Below are 21,096 nucleotides of genomic sequence, written 5' to 3'. Positions count from 1 at the left end.
GCAAGTCCTTCCATGCCTGTGAAGTCATTTTTAATTCAAGGTCAACAGTATATTTTTTATAATATAATAATGCTAGAATTACGCTCGATCTCTGCAGCATGCATCGAGTAATCGCGTTTGGATTTCGAGTTCGACTGATTTGAAATGCTTCGGTGTCTGTGTTGTATACATGTAGCCCAAATAATAAATTAAAAGGGTTTTGAAGAAATTTGCCACACGGGATCATGTCTGTACGATCGACCGAGAGCGTCAGCACCGTGGGCGTGCAACGACGTTTCGACTCGGAGGCTATGTGATTTCTTTTTCACAGGCAGCGGGTTTTTATCCCTTAATTTTTCCCAAAGGGTTCCTATTGATATTAGAAAGGATAGATAGTTTAGAAAGAAAAAAAAACATATTTATCCTTAATCACATTTATTTTTATATTTTGTATTTATCTCTCTAACCCGAAACATGTTTGTTCTTTTTATATTTATATTTGTACTTTCTATTTTAAAACAATAATCAGTGCATTAATTAAACAGACAATTACTATCCAATCACAATTAGTTTCACAATTTACACGGCTGAATCTTGAAACACCAGCCGCTGAACCTCGGAATCTTTGATCATCCTTTACTTCTAAGCATCAGCTTCCAGATCATGATAGGAATCTTTGAAATCCAGGTCATCGTCTAGGAACTGGTTGCAGCTAAGAGGCTCCATAGAATTATGAACCTCGGAATCTTTGATCATCCTTTACTTCTAAGCATCAGCTTCCAGATCATGATAGGAATCTTTGAAATCCAGGTCCTCGTCTAGGAACTGGTTGCAGCTAAGAGGCTCCATAGAATTATGAACCTCGGAACCTTTGTTCTGCCTTGTCGCTGTCCTTTTCTTTGACCGACCAGTGCTTCTGGTGAATTCATCATCTTCTTCCATGTTCCTATTCAGAGCCTTCCTTGCATCTCTTCTCCTCTTTATTGAATCAGTACTTTCGTTGCTACGGCTACTATTTCTGTCTCCCTTATTGTATTCCCTAATGGTAGATTCAATGGTTTCAAGCAATCGATCTCCATACTTCCTGACCTTGGCCCTGAATATTGGAAAAATGTCCTTTCAGCCCTGAATAATCACCACACAACCTAAAATCAAAACTTACCTAGTACGAGACATTTTTCAGATACCACAATAATCTCATATAAAAAAAAACAAGATAAATAACAAAGTTTGGTTCTTAATAAACTCAACACAAGAAAATGAAAATGAAAAATAAAATAAAATTACCAAAAAAAAAAAACTAAATGAGCTCAGTTTTGTATTATGGCCCTAGACACAAAAATCATAGATTGGAATAACATAAATACAATTTTGCTCTCGCCAAAAAAACTTATTAGACCTGTAATTTAGGGTAGAAATGTCTTTTCCATGGGATACACTCGTCATTACAAAATTGATCGAGGACAAAATAGTTTGGAGATGTTTTTTTTAGTGTAATGACTATCTTGCCTTAAAAAAAAAACAAAATCTTTGTTGTGAGGGTCTTTTTGTCATTTTTTAAAGAATAATGGAGTTACGATTATGCTCTTGGAAGAGAAAACAATATACATGTATAGAAGGGTTTCTTCGTCTTTTCCTTTTTTAAAAACAGTAGAAAGGCGAAACTAACCTTGCAATTTGAAAAAAAACAAAGGCTACTTACGAGGGTATTTTGGTCATTTTTGATTGGTTTTGCTGTTATTCTTAGGCTTTGTCAAGTGTGGGTAGGTAATCCTAAGTGTTTAAATATTATTAAAAACAATTGCTCATGCACTCGTTAGCGCGTCATGGCCTCCTCGCCATTTAAGTGGTGTGTGAGGGATCGTGTGATGACCAAAGTCTTGCTACCGCCACGACGTTGGGAGTGACGCATCATCCTCTTTTCGATGGTGTGGCGTGTGCTTGAAGAGGAGGTCTGATTGAGTTGCGGTGAGAGGTTTTTCTTTCTTCTATCCTTTGTCTCTCATTTCTTAGAAAAATGCGTTTAAACTTTCAAAAAAACAATTATGTCCTCTAGTTTGTAATCTTATTTATTTTTGTCATACTTTTAATTACTGTTTATTTGGCTTTTGATGCTTTTTGAAGTTTGGATTTTTTTCAATTTCATTCATAAATATTTTTTTAATTTGATTTTTTTATCCGATTTGATAACTCTACTTTTAATTGCTCTATTTCTATGCTTTATACTTTTCTTGATTACTATTTTTTTTTGCAATTCCATCCCTTTTAATTTTATTGTATTTGTTTTTTAAATTATTTTTTGTCCTCATTCTTTTGATTGTTATATATTTTATCATTTTCTTGATTTATTTCTTTTTTAATTTTGTCTCTTGACATTTAATTTCATTTGGTTTTTTATCCAGTTTTGGTCCTCATTCTTTCAATAAATTTTTTTATCCCTTTCTTGGTTTTTTTGTTTTCCAATTTAGCCCCCAATTATTTTCTTTCATTTTTTATACCATGTCTGGTCTACATTGTTCGGGTTTTAAATTATGTTGAATATTTTACCTTGTTATTTTTTCATGGTTGCCTCCTAGCAGGGTAGTCGTTTATTGAAAAATGTTTTTTTTTTAAAATTTGTCCTTTGACATTTGGTTATTAAGCCCTTAACTTCATTGTTTTGCTCTTTTCTTTTTGTTGAGTTATCTCGATCTCATATCCCGGATAATAGGTTAGTCAAGTTAATCATGATTGCCTCATATCCCGGGTAATAGGTTAGTCAAGTCCTTTATTGCCTTGTGTTTTTTTCCCTTTTGAATTTCCTTTTTAGTGTTGGAAAACGTTTGGTCCGACCGTTGGTATGGCGCATGCCACCTTCTTTCTAATGAAAAACACATAAATAGTAGCGTTCAAGGAAAGGAACAATGATTTCCCTCTATTATTTTTTGTTGATAGACTAGATCGTTGACCTGCGCTACGCCTCGAGTCATATCAATTTTTTTTAGCATACAAAATAAACATCTAGGCATTGCTAATATCTTTCTAGTAAATATTTTATTAAAACTGCATGGAAGTTGAGCCGATGTGACGTGATCGACCTGATGGATCCATATGTAACCCCAGACAACTTGTAAAAATGTTGTTTGATTAACAAAAATTCAAGACATCTTTTTTTATATATATAAATAATATTAGAATGACAACATATTAATTGATTCGGGCTAACTCAGGTTAACCTATCAAACCCACGACCTAGATTATAAGACCATGGTAACCCCATAAAAAGTAAATCGAAACAAAGTATGAAGTTCAAATCTTAATCAACTCAATGTTGAAGAATGTAAACAAAAACAATTAATTAAAAAATAACAAAAAACTGTCTAGGTTAACCCGCCAAACCTATGACCCGGGTCATGATATCAAAATAACCTCATGAAAAGTAGACAAAAAATGACTTGATTTAACCCGGATTAATCTATCAAACCTGCGACCAAGGTCATGATATTGTGATAACCCCATTAAAAGAAAAGAAAATAAATTATGAAGCCTAATTTTTAATAAACTCATTATTAAAGGTTGAAAATGAAAAAAAAATCAATTTTAAAATAGAACACAGTAAACCAACTTGAGTCTACCCGGGTTAACTTGCAAAACACGTGACTCAAGCATAAGACTAGATAACCTTATAGAAAGCAAAACAAAATAAATCATGAAGCCTAATTCACAATCAAACCAATGCCGAATCATGAAATATAAAAAATGCCAATGAAAAAGTAAAAAAAAAAACTCAAGTCAACAGGGTTAACTCGAGTTGACTCGGGTTTTCTTTTTTGGCATTGTATTTTTTGAAGGTTTTTTTTTTGTTTTCATCTTTGACATTAGGTTATCAGGCCTTGAACTTTCTAATTTTCTTTTTTCTTTTTTTTTACTGGTTCTTTCGGTCTCATATTCGAGGCTGTGTTTTAGTTAATTTAACTTAGTTGTCTTAGATTATCATCGGTTGAATATCCTTTTTTAGTGTTGGAAAAAGTTTGGTCCCACCCTCGGTGTGGCACGGGCCACATTGTACTTAAATAGTACCGTTCAAGGAGAGGAATAATGATTTCCCTCCATTAGTTTTTGTTGATAGACTAGATCGTTGAACTCCTCTACGCTTCGTGTCAGATAAATTTTTTTTAGCAAACAAAAGAAACATCCAGACATTGCTAATATTTTTCAAGTAAATAATTTTTAAAACTGCGTGGAGGTTGAGCCGATGTGAGCTGATCGACCTGATGGATATAAGTAACCCTAGACAACCTGTAAAAATGTTGTTTGATTAACAAAAATTCAAGACAACATCTTTTTTTTTTTTTAAATAATATTAGAAGGACAACATATTGAGTCGATTCGGGCTAACACAGGTTAATCTGTCAAATCCACGACCTAGATTATAAGACCATGATAACCCTATAAAAAGTAAATCAAAACAAATTACAAAGCTCAATTCCCAATCAACTCATTGTTGAAGAATGTAAATGAAAACAATTAATTAAAAAATAAAAAAAATTATCTAGGTTAACTGCCAAACCTGTGATTCGGGTCATCATATCAAGATAACCTCATGAAAAATAGACAAAAAAATTACTTAATTTAACTCGGATTAATATGTCGAACCTGCGACGAAGGTCATGATATTGTGATAACCCTATTAAAAGAAAATCGAAATAAATTATGAAACTTAATTTTTAATAAACTCATTGTTAAAGGTTGCAAATTAAAAAAAATCAATTTAAAAATAGAACACAGTGAAACAACTTGAGTCTACCTGGGTTAACCCACAAAACAAGTGACCCAAGCATAAGACTGGATAACCTCATAGAAAGCAAAACAAAATAAATCATGAAGCCTAATTCACAATAAAACCAATGCTGAATCATGAAATATAAAAAATGCCAATGACAAAGTTTAAAAAAAAACTCGAGTCAACAGGGTTAACTCGCCAAACCCGCGACTCGAGTCATGAGACCGAGAGAATCTCATAAAAAACAAACCAAAATAAATCATGAAGTCTAATTCCCAGTCAACTTGATGTTGAATGATTAAATTGAAAAAAAATGGTCAATTAAAAAGAGATAAAACAAATGCGAGGTAACCCGCCAAACCTACAACACAGGTTATAAGTCCGAGCTAACCATGTATAAAGCAAATCATAATAAATTATGAATCCTAATCTCTAATAAACTAAGTATTGATGTATGAAATTAGAAAAAAATATTCAGGATAATCTCATAGAAAGTAAATAAAAAAAAAAAGACCGGAGTCAACCTGAATTAATCTGTCAAACTTGCGACCAAGGTCATGAGACTATGACAACCCTGTTAAAAGCAAATAAAAAAATAATTATGAAGTCTCATTTTCAATAAGCTCATTGTAAAGGTTGAAAATAAAGAAAATTAAATTTAAAAATAGGATACAACAAAACAATAAGAGTTTATCCGGGTTAACCCACGAAACATGTGACCCGAGCATAAGACCGAGATAACCTCATTGAAAGAAAACCAAAATAATTCATGAGGCCTAATTCATAATCAACTAAATGTGAAGGATGAAATAGAAAAAATTCCAATAAAAAAAGTCAATAAAAACTCGAATTAACAAAGTTAACCCGTCAAACCCGCGACTCAAGTAATGAGACCGAGATAATCTTATATCAAGCAAATCAAAATAAATCATGAAACCTAATTTCCAATCAACCTATTGTTGAATGATGAAATTGAAAAAAAAAAATTATCAATTAAAAAAGACAAATAAAATTGGAGTCAACCCACCAAACCTGTGACACGGATTACAAGATCGAGCTAACCACGTATAAAGCAAACCACAATAAATCATAAAACCTAATTTCCAATAAACAAAATATTGAAGTATAAAATTAGAAAAAATATATATTTAGAAAAAAAAAAGACAAAAAAATGCTATTGAAATGAATAGTATTTTACAAGATAGTGCATAATAAAAGCACCACCTCTTTTAGTTTATACTAGATAACAAAAAAATTTATATATAGACTTTTTCAATACTTTTTTGTATTTAAAAAAATTCCAAGTGAAAATAAAAAAAATTATACATACATACAATCAAAACAATGAGAACTGTATGTCTTAATAAGTGAAAAAAAACCATAAACAATGACTAAAAATAAATACTGAAAAATTCGAGAGACAAGTGTAAATTAAAATATTTAATTTTGCAAGACGTGACATTTACGTGGCTGTGTTTACTAAATTTGTTAATTAAAATAATTATTTTATTCAATTAAACGATAATAAAAATAGACACACATATTAAATTAATTGAATAAAATAAAAGGTAAAAAATAATATGCAAGATTGCACATATTAGAAATATTATTTGAAAATAAATATCCTTTTTATTTTCAAAATTAAAGTTCATGTATATAAAAGATTAAAAAATATAGATTCATAAGTAATACCTCCTAAAATATTAAATGTATAATTAAAATATAATTGTCATTTCAAATAAGCTTTCTGAAAAGCATAAAAGAGAGAAAGAATATTAATCTAATTAAAAATAAAAATAAAAATAAAAATAAGATTAATTTTAAAAAATAGAAACAAAAAAAAAGAAAATATTTTTTCCTAAACAAAAAAAAAAGAACAACGTCGTCCATAGTAAAACTTGAGGGGTGAACCTGGACCATGAGCTCAACCAGGTTTAATATTTCCCCCCCTTAAATTTATAATAAACATAAAAAAAGTAAACAATGTCGTCCACGGTAAAACATAAAGGAGTGAATAATGCAGCTGCACGATGTTCACCTCACACATTTTCCCTTTAAATTTATAGCAAAACCTTAAAAAAACAAAACTAGTGTCGTCCATAATAAAACATGAGGGGGTGAGCAGTGCATCTGCATATCGTTCACCCCATATGCTTTAGTTTATTTAGGGTAAACCCAGACTATGAATTCAACTGGGTTTAATATTCCCCCCTTAAATTTATAGCAAACCTAAAACAAAAAAAGTGAACAATGTCGTCTATGGTAAAACATGAGTAATGGTTTAGCTAATGATATAACGGCAACAACAGCAGAGCTGGCGACATGAGAGATGGCAGCAGCTGAGTTCTCAACAACAACATTGTTTAGGGCAACAACGTTGTCGACAGTAGTGTTCTCGTCCATGTTACTAAAATATCCTTAAGATTGGTGTAAAAACAAGATACATCAAACATAAACAAACTATAGCTTGAAGCGTGTACATACACTGTCCTTAAGGATATTTTCTCAACACAAGGCTATCCTCCAAGATCCAACAAGTTCCTCATCTAAAGATAAGGGTTACAAAAACAACGACCAAGATAGAAAGGAAATACCAACAAGCCTTGCAAACACAGAAAAATAATACCACGGTTTTTTTAGCACCTTGTAAGAGCGCATGGTATTTATAGAGTGCTAACATGTTTGCCTTGGGTTAGGTTGATTGTCAAACCCAAGTATTTTGGATCTGGCATGTTCGCCAAATCCATATTACCTTGGGCGTGACATGATAGCCAAACGCACGTATTTTGAATCTGGCATGTTCGCCAGACTCATATTTCTTTAGGTCTAGCATAATTGTCAAACCTAAGGGTCCTGTGCCTATCGAGGTCGCTATACCTATATCAGAGTTCACTATATAAACACTAGATAAAAACCTTTTGAAATAGTATCCATTATTTACAATAGAAACAAAGTAAAGAAGGAATGAGTAACTGGGGACACACCGGAGCTTTGTTTTTTACACATCTGGTACCGTTAGAAAGATCTTGATGATACAATTCAGTCACACCTTGGAAGTCCACCAAACGAGGTTATAATTAATTAGGTGTTTTGTTTGGGGTTAATTACGACCTTGTTTGGTGTTATTCCACGTGTAATTAATCATCTCACTTTGAGATCTTTCTAAATATAAAGGAGGTGTCGAAAACAGAGCCTCAATATGTCCTCTTGTGATCTGTTCTTTATTTCCTTTTTCTTATTTTCAATTTCTTTCTTGATTATTAAATCTTGAATCTCATTTTTTAGCTATTGATTTTTCATAAAATTTTGAGTTGATTTATATTTAAAACAAGATAAAACCTTAATGATTCATATATAAATAATTTCTTTTCATGTTTTGAAAATATTCTCAACCTTCAGCAACTAATTAAGCCATGTAACAAATGATTTCATTCAAGCTGAATAGTCTTCAGTATACCTCTAAGTAACATAGCAATGAATAAAAAGGTGATCAATAGTCTCAATTTCCATATCACAAAAGAACAACAATCATCATCATAACTAATAATTTTTCTGTAGGCAACAACAACCACATAAGCATCCCTTAAATTCTTAGATGCTCGATGCCAAATATCATCAATGAGAGCACAACCTGATTTAACTGTGAAAATCTCATTCTTCTCCAACTGCCACACTCTTCTTCTATCGTCCAAGAGAACACATATCTAACTCCCATGGTATCCAAGATCCCTCTTGCAGAATCCAAGCAGCCACATTTCACATTCATGGTGATTTACATTTCTAGTTTTACATATTCGTGAAAACTCTTCCCTAATCTCAAACCCCCCTTCTGCGAGCAAGCTGAACGAGCGGCTATCATAGTGACCTCTTCTGGCTCTACATTGCCCTCCACTGACATCGAGTCAAAAAGCTTCCAGTCTCATCCCAACACTTACGCTTAGAATACCCATCAGTCATAGACAGAAAATCCATCTCTAGCAGGAATTCCATCAAACAAGTGTCAAGCAAAACCCAAACAACCACGCAGCAGATCATAAAACCGGGCCAACCCATCTTGAAACAACATAGCAGAAGCAAAACCCATCTTTGAGCGCAAGAACAAAGCTCCTACAGTCCATTTCAGCGCCATTCTGAAGCATTTGGCAGAAAAACAAGAAGCCACTATGGCCCATTTTGGCTTCAGAGTAGCCTCTAATCATGGTATTCCAAATATAAGTGCTGGGGTTTTGTATCTGCGAAAACAGAAGACGAGCATGATTTATAGCTGCAATGTGAGAGAGGGCAAAAGGCCAAGGCAAGACAAAGCTTAGGGGTAGATTAGCCAGACTATAAAGGAGAAGGACTTATTTGTACTTGTTCCAAGATTGTGAGTCAAAATAATACCGCTTCTTTTCCTTCAAACGCAATCTCGTCCTACGTTCCAGGTAGTTCCCCAATCTTTTTACCTAATCTCTGAATATATATGAACGGCATCTTTGCTTAAGCCCCTTCAATTATTGCTTTCGAATATTCTCATGGTATTTGCTCTTTGTTTTTGAGGATCCAATTAGTAAGCAAATCATGGAGACTTGGCTGTTGACCTCAACACTCTCGTCTGCATTGACCGAAGCATTGAACTCTTCAATATCTTGGATGTGAACCAGAATTGGAATATTGGGTGTTCTTGTTTTTGATACATGTAAAGAGGTAGGCTAAGCATCTCTTTCAAGATCTCTCTAGCTGCTGCAGCGATGCCAAATCGCTTTCTTTCTTCAAGTTCCTTAGCAGGAGTATTGTATACCACCCAACTTTCTTTGCGTTTTGCTACAGGTTTGGGGCACTTATGATGCCTTCTGTGAATCCCTCCATCTGGGCTTATCAAAAGAGGAGGAGGAACGAAGTAAGTTTCTCTTCTCAGTTATGTATGATATGGTTTGAGTGCTTCTTTATTGAATTACTCTCACTATCCCTGTTACGTTCTGTGAATTTTAAAGGACTAGACATGTTTCAATTCAATACTGAGCTAGTTTCTTGATGCTTCGAACTTCTTTACAAAAGAAAAATAAAGAAAAGAAAACTGTCCTCTGATGTGAATGAGTAAGCATACTTCACATAAACTAGGAAGGAAAGGGGAAGTTGGAATCTTGAGTTACAATTGCTCTGTTTAAACAAATCCGTTCCAGTTAGTGTTCTGTTTTTTCATGTTTTAGTTTCATAGCGTTTTCACGTATCGTTCCAAACTGTTTATATTTCAAAATATTAATTTAATGAACAACTCAAATCTATATATACCCGCAAATTCAAAAGTTGGGTTTTAATTAGTATGACCTAATTAATTTGATAAATTTAAAGACAACATGAAGAATTAATAAAAATATAATTTAACTATAATTATTATGTAGTTTAATTTTCAATAAATTTATTATTAAATAAAAAAATTAAAAAAAAAATCAAATCTAAAAATAAATAAATAAAAGGATGACCTTTCAAAACAAAATTATAAAAATGCAATTGATAATTTTACAAGTCCTTTCTAAACTTTTAACCTGAGATATCTAATTAGGAGACATCTCGTAAAATTTCAACCTGATCTGATCTGATAGTCAGATTGGGATATATAATATTTGATATTATAAAAACAGATAATATTTTTTTTAAAAAAAGAAAAAAAATATTGCCCCTCTTTTAGGTTTACACAGTCCCTCCAACCTATTATTATTATTATTATTATTGCCCCTCTTTTAATTGTAAGATATCCCATTTTATTTTATCTGTCGAAGTTTTATAAATACCCGAAATCTCCAAAATGTCATCAAAGTTTTAGGAACATAATATTATAGATGATATGTTATTACGATAGGTTTTAAATCAATGGAAATCTTCATTTTCAGACACTTGAAAAGCGCACAAAATAGAAAAAAATAAAAATAAAAATAAAAAACCTACAAAGTTGAAAAACCTGAAAGAAAAAGAAAACATAACTCTTGGAAACGTAATTAGAGACAGAATCTGATCACATATAATTAATTAAATCCATTATGTTTTAATCATGTTATTGACCTCTTCAGTATCTTGGATGTGCACCAGGCTTGGAATATTGGGTGTTCTTGTTTTTGATACATGTAAAGAGGTAAGCTAAGCATCTCTTTTAAAATCTCTCTTGCTGCTGCTGCAGCAATGGCAAATCGCTTTCTTTCTTCTAGTTCCTTAGCAGGAGTTTTGTATAGCAACCAACTTTCTTCTTCGCGCTTTTCAAACCCGCAATAATAGGCTTACTTATATCTCGATGACACCTTAAGAACAGAATCTGATCACATATAATTAAATACATATTCAAGAAACTAAGAACAGCAACATATTTATTTAATTAGACTCAAACATACATAAATTTACACGCAAAAAAACTCCAAACTTGGGAAATTCGTTCTTCTATATATATCTGGATATGGCCGAACATCCGCGCTCCATGCAAATAATAGCTAGTTAGCTCTTGTCACTTCACCCCAATCCTCCTCACCAAACAGCTTGATACTCCTCTTGGCTTCAATCCTGAACTGTGACTCCAGGTTATGGTCATCCTCACGATGAAGAACAACCTTGTCACCAACTCTCAGTCCATAATCAGCAACAAATTTAAGCCAGCTCTCAGAAAGCACTGGCTTGTCATAAACTCCATTTCTCTTCAGGCAACGAATAACTCGAAGCTCACCACAGCTATCTTTAACATGCAAATCAACATAATTATTTCCAGCAAAATCTAAATGCTGCAAGCAATGAGTTGGGAACGAGAACCGAACACGGACATCAGTATCTGTCAACACTTTGCTGAAGATCTGCATTTTTTTTCTCAAGGGTCGTGAAAAAAGAGAGAAATGGTACTTATGTTTAAGCTATCTTCTGGATTGATATGGTTTCTTGCAGGGGGCTTGTTGTTAATTTATAACTAGCTAGCTACTGTATTCACGGTAGAAAGACATCGAGCGAGAGATTTCGGAAATCTTGTTCATTTGATCGATTTCGCACCTCGTTCGTTCTAACTTGCGAGAACCAAGATAAAGTCGGTTCTTGATCTTGCATGCTTGTTTAGGTGTTTAGTGAACTATAGCATTTGGTCAACTTGGATAGTGGCTCAGGCCCCCACTTAATAACAAAACTATAAAAATAAGCAAGTATATTTTTTTATTATATTTTATGAAATGAAAATTACCCCCCCACATACATAAATAATAATAAAAATATATTTCTTAAATATTTTAAAAAGTCTTATTTATAATTGTGTCCAAAATGCTTATTCATCTTAAGCTGGCTAGCTTTGGGAGAACTCGGGACAATATCACTCTTCACTTCACTTATAATTTGATCAGTATAATATTGAGCATTAACAAAAGAAATAATTACATGTTTATGGAGTTATTATTCATGCCCAATAATTTTGACAGTGTGTGACTTGAAAATGAAAATGGAGATTTATATAATACATTGCATAAGATTTGCTATCAGTTAACCGTATTTTACCTAGGCCATCCTTCCCATTATTATTGGCTCTTGTGATTTTGGAAAAGGTTGTTTCTTGACCTTGCAGGCATGTGCTCTAAATCCGCCCAAAGTTTCATCAATAAGGTCCGCAGAGAGGGAGAGCTACATTCTGCATTTTCTGGAGATTTCTGCGAGGTTTTTGTTCGAATAAGCAACAAGGTGCACGATATTGTTGAAGGGCAAGTCCTTCCCTGCCTGTCCAAAATTTGAAGTCATTTTCAATTCTGGGTCCACACTATATTTTTTATAATATAATCTCTAGAATTACGCTCGATCTCTGCAGCATGCATCGAGTAATCGCTTTTGGATTTCGAGTTTGACTGCTTTCTGTGTTGTGTGCATGTAGCCCAAAGAATAAATCAAGAGGCTTTGAATAAATTTGCCACACGGGATCATATTTGAACTGCGGGCGTGCAATGACGTTTCTACTCGGAGGAGGCTATGTGATATCTTCTTGACAGGCAGCGGTTTCTTTTCTTTGTTCTTTATTATTGTAGAGGAAATCTCTCAGTTTTTTTTTTTTTTTAATTTGAGAAATCTCATTTAATTTTTTTTAGTGCGTTAAGATCGTATCTAATTTATCCAATTGACTCAACAAATTAAAATAAAATAAATTAATATGGTTTATCAATCCATCTCCATATAACTTCTTTATCAATTATATAAGAACTCTTTATCTAAAGATGTCTTATATGTTTCATCTATTCATGTCTATAATCTTATATATTTATGAGTGGCTCGTCCAAATCATATAGGTTGATTAAGTATAACATAATTTTATAACATTAAAAATATTCGATTAGCGGTAACCTTGACTGACTTAACAAGTTAATTATCTATGAATAAAACTCTAGTTTTATGCATATAAAATTGCAAGGAAACTTTTCATATTCTTCACATGCACTTATTATTTTAATGAGAGATTTAATAATTAAACATGTCATTCAAAATAAGACATAACAAATATATATTCCATACATAACAATTCATAAATAAACATAGGCATCTAGCATGCCATTCTAATTAGATAATTATAGACATGTTTAAGCTAATTCCCTCGAGTCATTGAAGGAAATTAGATGGTCAAACAATTTAATTAAAATAATATAAGGTATAAAATTCAAAATTTTTTTAATTAAAATTTTTTTTAATTAAATTATAATCATATTATGAAAAATAGTTCTATAATTAATTTAATTTGGGTTTCAATTAAAAAAAATCAAAATTTTATTTGAGGGGTTAGAAAAGGCATAAAGAGGAGGGTAAAAGGGTATTTTATATTAAAATAAATCATATGGTCATAACACAAAAGGGAAGGGGTAAAGAGGTAAAATAACCCAAAACCCTAAAACTATCTCTATCTCCCCCTTCTTCTTCCATGTGCGCCAGTAGGGCACTTTACCCTTGTTGCCCACATGCTTTTAAAACCGTAAAACATTTCAATTTTTTCTTTGAATAATATTCATATATTAATTCAGGATAATTTTTAAAATTAACTTAATCGAGTCCTTTCTTGATATTTATAAAATTAACTTAATTTTTAAAATTAACTTAATTGAGTCCTTTCTTGATTTTTATAAGTCTAGAAATATAATATTTGTATTAATTATATTCTAGTCTTTAATTTCTAAAATATATTTTAATTAAGTCATACCTAATTAAATTATACCACTTTAATTTTTGACTATTGGTTCTTAATGTATATGACCCATTAGGTTCCTAATATGTTGACCCAAATATAAATTTTAATTTTAATTAAATATAATTTAATAAATTTAATAATTTAATTTATTATCAATTGAATAATGATTAATTTATATTTAAAGATCAAGTGCATCGTTTAATAACATGTCATGATCCTTTAAATATTAGAAAAGTCATTAGTGGTTTGACTTAACCTTTGAGTGACTGGTTTTGCAGTGTAATTAATATCCTTTCATCAATAATGTTCCGACTTAGCATTAAAGCATGAAGTATGTCTGCCATATCAAATCATGTTTGTTCTCTATATAATAGTCATTGATCGTTTGAATAAGATGTAAAACTCTTTTCAAATATCATTCCACCGTGGCCAAGGATTTCTCAGTCAATATTATTTGAGAACATATGAAATATTTTCTCTAATTCACCTAGGGTAATGAATCCTCTCTTGATCACTCAAATACTTTCATATAGTCCATGCTATACTCAAAGTCTACCCTTTCATTACCTCGATTAAGATAACATGTAACAGGATAAAAGTATAACATTCTTTATATAAGATAACTTAGTGGTCTCAAGTTTAAAGATCACTTACACAACCATCATGTGAACCTTTCCATAGACATTGGTGATCTCTCCATATGGAATTCTCACACAGGTCAGTTCAGTGTACATATGTTATAACAGCTACTTCATTTCATAAAGTAAAGAACATAATATGTATCAGTCTCAACAGCTCTAATAAATATCCAGTATTTAAGAGGGCATCAACCAAGAATATTTTAGGAACAATGCTTTAATGCAATAGGAATCTTATGATTATACTACACCATAATTAATAATGTGTAAAACAACATTGTATATATCACTCGCTGAAAATCTAGCAAATGATATATTTCATCATTTAATGGACCTAAAAATTCGTACTCATTTGCGTCGGGAGGTATGAGATTCACCACCTAGTTGTTTGGTTCAGGGTCACTAGAAAATCCGGGTATACTGATCTTATCAGAAATTTTAAGAGTAAGGAACTGGTTATGGCAAGGGAAGGTATTAACACCTCTTGCGCACCCTACATGAGGTAAACTGTATTGTGTGGACTAAAAGTGGTTTTAAGATTTTGATGGTTCCTAACTAGTGGTCTGTTTATAGTTTAGTGTCGCAAGTGGTGCAACATCACGGTGAATGCATCCACTCTTGTATCTGAGTAATCAGGAAATGGGTAGACTAGGATTTCTTATTTTTTATTAGTGGAAAGAGAAAATAAGAGTCTCCACCTAGTATTTTGGTTACTAGGAACCTTAACTGGTCTTAGAGATATGGTACGAGGACTGGTTATCTATAGGGAAGGTATTAACACCCCAAATACGCTCTACATAAGGTAAGCTGCATTGTTTAATTTTCTGATATATGCTAAGGTGTTATTGTGTTTTCTAATTGTTGGTGATAAGGTTTAAGAAAAGTCCTTCTCGGTAATGAGATCCTTATCTTTTTGGGTAAAACCTAACCATTCTAACATCAACAAAAGAAGAACCAACTCTTATTTAATATTAGAAATACGTCATACATATAAATTTGTAATCCCAAATATTAAAAGAAAACAATTTTTTTTTGAAATAGTGGTCTTCTCTCGTGTATTTAATAAACTGGTTATTAAAACAAAAAATGCATATTAGTACATATATTTTTTTTAATTTTTGTTGTATGAAAATATGATATGAAAATTTCTATATTTTTTAGAAGCTTGGTCATATGTATGAAAATAAGATAGTTTTTTATATAATTTTAAAATTTTTTTTTAAAAAAATAGATATTTTAATACCGGATTTGTATCTTTATAGTATAAAAATACAATCCAATATTAATCAAAATTGATAGAATATTCTACGAGAAAATCACAATTTTTTTTGAAAGGATTTTTGAATTTTTTGTTGTATTTTCTTGTTTAAGATATAATATTATATATTAAACAAAAAAATACAACAAAAAATATTATATATTAATAATATATATTGGGATGGGCTGGCCCAAATATATAGGCTGAGCCCATTCTTGTTGGGCCGAGATCGGCTCAAAAGAAATTAGGTCGAGGTTGGTCCAAAGGTGTTAGGCCAACATCGACCTAGAAGAGTGTTGGGCTGGTGTCGGCCCAAATGTATTTTTCTTTTCTTTTTTGGACTAGGTCAAATGACATGCATATATCCTTACCTGGTTTGAAATTTGATGTTCCATTGTCATAGGATGCCTTTGTTTGATATCCAAAGCCTTTTTTATTCTTCTGATTGACAGTCTCATTTGTGTGCTAGCCCTTTACTCAAATGTAAGTGTAGTGTTCATCCTAGATTGTCCATGATGATTACTGCTTTCATTGATTATCAAGCATGACCATGCCCTTAAGTGTGATGTTGTAGGGTTCATCATGAAGGAGCTTAACCAATCATTCATCTTATGGATTCTCTCAAAAAATCTTCTTTGATTAGTTGTGTGCATCTTGCCAACACCTATTATAAATTGTTAATTAGCCACAAACTTGCCTTCAGTTGAACAATACTCTTTAAGTATATGTTATCATGGAACCGTCAAGGAACTATCAAGTCATCCAAACATGCATCTCATAGCATGCGGTAAAAGGTTCTTTGTTGTATGCTTAGTGTTCTTCTCAATGGATTCCTCTTAGCTAATCTAATCAGATTATGAAAAAGAAATGCATTGGCATTATCAATGATGTTCATTTTATCACTCACATTCATGCGGTGAAGTGCACCTTGAGCTTCAAAACAAATGGTCCCACAGTCAGCCTTGGTGGTATGCATCCTTACGATATTTATTTAAATTCAATTGTGCAATAACATTTGCCAGGATTTGTAGCCATGTTTAGAGGATAAACCCAACTGAAGATGTCCTTCACGTGCAACATTTCTCTCAAATGCTACTAGAGTTTATTAAATCATGGACTGCCTTTGAACAATACACCTTTAGTTGATCTGAACATGCTCGTTCTTCTATCTATCATCAAGAGGCTTTTGTCAGTGCCAGATGCTAAACATAACTTTGATGGACTTTGCTAAGGCATCATTTGATTCTTTCTTTGCCCCTAGCTGATCTAAATATTGTTTAATTTCCTTTCTAGGGTCCAATGTATTGCCCTTAAATGCTTAACTTTTCAAGGATGATCAAGAAGTGTCAGTGTCATTTCTGTCGCAAACTTTATCGATGTTCTTCTTATTTGGCAATCTTTCTTTTTCTGGAATCAACTCTCACATGTCAAAGGTCATGTCTTTTCAAGTCTAATTGTTGAAATGAAATCAAAGAGATGTAAGTGTTTTTTTAAGTATTTTTTAAAATCAAACTTCTTTGGTCAAAGACCAAACACATGCCATTCAATATATGCAGTCATTTGATTGTCTTGTATTTTAAAAACAGAAATTGACTCGTTGTAAGACTGAAATGGCTTTTTCTATGGTTCTTTGTGTCAATTTCAATCTTTGATCTTAGGTATATCATTTGATGGAATACCAAAGATTGAGAAATCGCTAAAAATGAAAAAGCCCTAGACTGGAGAGGCATCCAAGAAAACTTTGAGGGAAGCTATGTGAAAGCCAAAAAAATAAAAATCACCCGCATTTAAAAGCAAGTTAAGGCTAAAGGTAGGAAAAATTCCAATCAAGTATGGAAAGAGCAAAAAAGGTTTTTAATTGAGGAAGGGCACAACAAATGCCAAAAGTCGATGTCGAGGGCGAGAGTTCAAAAAAAAAGGAAAGGAAAAGAAAAGAAACAAACAAAAAAGAAAAATATATTAAACCAAAAGCATGTCTTCGGTATCCATCAAAGAAATAGTTGGATTTGCTTTTGGCTCCTGTTAAGAGAATTTTGATCGTATAGGTAAACATGGTTATATTTCATTCTTCTACAAAGATAGTGAAATACAAATAAGGAAATGACGAGAATCTTCACCTTTCTTATGAATTGAAATTTGAGACAAAAGAGTAATATGGAGATAAGAAATGGGCAATGGCTTTGGTATTCTCTTTAAGTTTAAGATTGATAATGAAAAGAGTGGTATAATGATATGTCAAGATTTGACCTTAACTAATAACACCGAAATTTTTTGACTGATCAAAAATCTTGTTAAGAGTAAGGCATGATTATTGTTTAATTATGATGGAGTTTCCTATCCAGTTTTAGGAAACAAGATTTATTGATGAAATATACGACATATCACTCTTTTCTACAAAGACAACAAAAGAAAGAGAGTTAATAAATAGTTGATGGTGATCCTAGGTATTTAAAACCCTCAAACACTTTTGAGCTTATGAATTTCCCTTTCTTTCTTAGTTATGAACCATAAGCCTGCATTATGTGCTTTTAAAAGCCCTTTTTAATCAAGTAAGCGATTTAAACTGATAAATGGTGCTCTTAAAACTTGAAGAGTTTTTCCATAAAAGTTGTAGCTTCATGAAATAAGTTACCGGTTATTATGCATACTGATAAAATAGATACTCATGAGAGATAAATTTTCAACAGAACCTCAAATCTTTACTCAAAACCTCTTACCAGTTGAAATCCACATAAGGTTACCTTGTCACATACCATCAAATATCATACTCAAAATGAGATATTAAAATTGACACAAAAAACTATAAGAAAACTATTTTAATCTTACAATGGGCTAATTTTTATTTTTACAATACAAGACAATCAAATGATTGCATGTGTTAAGTGGCGTGTGTTGGGTCTTTGACCAAAAAAGCTTGATTTTCAAAAATACCTTCAATGTTGACATCTCTCTAATTTCATTTCAAAATATACATGATCTTTGAAAGGAACGAGTTGATTCTAGAACAAGAAAAAATTCTCGAACAAAGAAATCATGGACCGAGTTTGCAAAGTCCTAAACGAAAATGACATCAACATTTCTCAACACTCCTTGAACAATTGACCGGTTAGGGCAATAGGGCGGATCCTAGAAGGGAATGTAAACAATATTTAGATTAGTTAGAGAGCAAATAAACATAATCAAATAATGATTCAATGAAATCGATCGAAATTATGCTTAGCATTTGGCAATAACAAATGCCTCTTTTTTATAGACAGAAGAACGAACACATTTAAATCAACTAAGAGCAATGTTTCTTAAAGACAATCTATGTTCCTTCATCGTTGTCGACCAACACCCTATTCTTCTAGCCTTGAGACCATTACTAGCCTATCAAGTCACACACCATCTCCTCCACCAGACTCACTTCTAGACGCCCACAGCCCCCTTACTTCCTTCTCTGTTGCCAAGACAACCACAGCTGCCGTCTCTATTTTTGACATTGAAAAAGTAAAATTGAAATTTTACCCGAGGACGTGCAAAAGATAAGTGTAGGGGGATTTGATAAGAGAAAAATACATATGTTTTTTTATCCTTTTACACTATGCTTCTTAATGTACTCTCATGTAACTTTATTGTACAAATATTTCCATATTCTTAGTTGTTCTCTTCTCACCATCTTATAGGTTTGAACTCTTTTTTCAGAACCACTAGGATTTGTTTGATGAGTTTGCTTCATTTTTGCCAGGTACTTAAGCATTGCCATTTACAATTACAATTTTTTGTGCTTGTAATTCGAACCATCATTGAAATGAATGGAACTATGTTGCACCCTTTGCACGACAAACACAAATCGACAAGGTCATTTCACTTGTTCTTTGCTCTTACTTTTTGATAGAGAATGGTAGTTTAACAAGCTGCTTGTGACTATAATGGATGATTTATCTTAGTTAATTAGATGTTGCTAATCTCATTAAAGCAATGCACTCATGTTTTTATGTGAATAGATGTAACTTTATAAGAAATTGTAGCAACCATGCTTGGTGTTTAGAAATGGTTATGTTTAAGCTATCTGCTGGATTGATATCGTTTCTTGCAGTGAGCTTGTTCATTTATAATAAATCAAAACTAGCTAGCTAGTGTATTCACTGTAGAAAGACATCGAGCGAGAGATTTCGGAAATCTTGTTCATTTGATCGATTTCGCATGGCGTTTTTTAAATCTTGATGGATTATTTGTAGATAGAACAAGAGAAACGCAGGCTTATGACTACGCTTTTTCAAAAGAAACAAACGGTTTCAAACCAATTGCTTTGCACTCTCATTGACATCCTTCTCCACTATAGTTTTGATCTCAGAGCAATTATCACATGTATTCCCACAGTTTCCAGAATCAAACTTGTCTCCAAAATGCAGAAGTTGTAAGAGACGTCTGCAATCAACACCATTTTCAGAATAACTGACCTGAAGCAGGAATAGTCATATTTATAAGTTAGAAAAAGATGGATATGCTAACAGCAGCCACAGTACAACAGAAAAAAGTTTCATAACAGTTACCATTCGCAGCAGATTTTCAGTGTTTTTATCAAGTATCCTATCTAAATTTTTCATATTATTGCGACCGCATCCAGATGTCCAGGGACTTTGCTCTGCTTGTCCTTGTATAATCATGTGCTTGACTCGTATCCAGAAAGGATGAGAAAATAGATAAATAATTGAACCAAAGATAACAATTAACAGGAAAGGTCAATAAATCACGTTTATTATGACAACATGGCAAAAAGAAAAAAAGAAAAAAAAGGTCTACAAGAAATGAGAAGATACATGAATTCTGCGACATTAGCTTACATAGTCACTGTAACTGTAATACAACACACAGGATGAGTGTTGACCGTCTCTGCCAGCACGACCACACTCCTGGAAAATTTGGTGAAATCGTTAGTAGCTTGTGGTCATCATTGAACCAAATACTTGCACCTCAATTCTGAACAATCAACAGTTGTAATGTGAACAGTTGTAAAAGACAGGGAGTATGTCACAAATGCTATACTCAATTGCATGCAGAATTAACAAGTACACTGGATTCCAAAAAAAAAAAGAGCTGGTAGCCTACTAGAATTTAAATCTTTCCCAACAAAATTTTTCCACCATTACAAAACATACAGCAACAAATTGGATTAACTGTACACAAGGTCGACAGCACCATGCCACCATCCCATAAGTTCCACCAGAGAAACTATTTTGCATTGTGTGAACCCATTCTGACAATATATCAAACCAGAAAACATGAAACCAATTCTTAAGATGCCCTAAATTTCATAAAA

The 21,096-nt window shown here is 32.4% G+C and overlaps 1 protein-coding gene and 1 long non-coding RNA gene across 3 annotated transcripts; one reads left to right on the top strand and one right to left on the bottom strand.

The window, feature by feature from the left end:
• Positions 1-8,306: 8,306 nt before the first annotated feature.
• On the top strand, positions 8,307-9,753 carry LOC133701493 (uncharacterized). Of its 2 annotated transcripts, XR_009843583.1 has the most exons (3): positions 8,307-9,165; positions 9,292-9,427; positions 9,551-9,753. It is a non-coding gene; the product is annotated as an uncharacterized LOC133701493 (long non-coding RNA). The 2 variants fall into 2 exon arrangements; XR_009843582.1 differs by lacking the exon at positions 8,307-9,165 and having other exon boundaries at positions 9,216-9,427.
• Positions 9,754-11,161: 1,408 nt separating this feature from the next.
• Positions 11,162-11,559, bottom strand: LOC133700932 (uncharacterized). Its single transcript, XM_062124664.1, has one exon. The coding sequence runs from the start codon at positions 11,557-11,559 to the stop codon at positions 11,200-11,202; it is 360 nt and encodes a 119-aa protein (XP_061980648.1). The 3' UTR covers positions 11,162-11,199.
• Between the last annotated feature and the right edge of the window lie 9,537 nt (positions 11,560-21,096).

Source organism: Populus nigra, chromosome 8 (genome assembly GCF_951802175.1).
Source record: "Populus nigra chromosome 8, ddPopNigr1.1, whole genome shotgun sequence".
Lineage (NCBI taxonomy): Eukaryota > Viridiplantae > Streptophyta > Magnoliopsida > Malpighiales > Salicaceae > Populus > Populus nigra.
Note: the sequence above shows the minus strand (reverse complement) of the source record. Positions and strands in the feature narration are given on the sequence as shown.

Excerpts from the sequence above, each read along its gene's own strand:
- LOC133700932 (XM_062124664.1), bottom strand. The coding sequence starts at position 11,559 with ATGCAGATCTTCAGCAAAGTGTTGACAGATACTGATGTCCGTGTTCGG.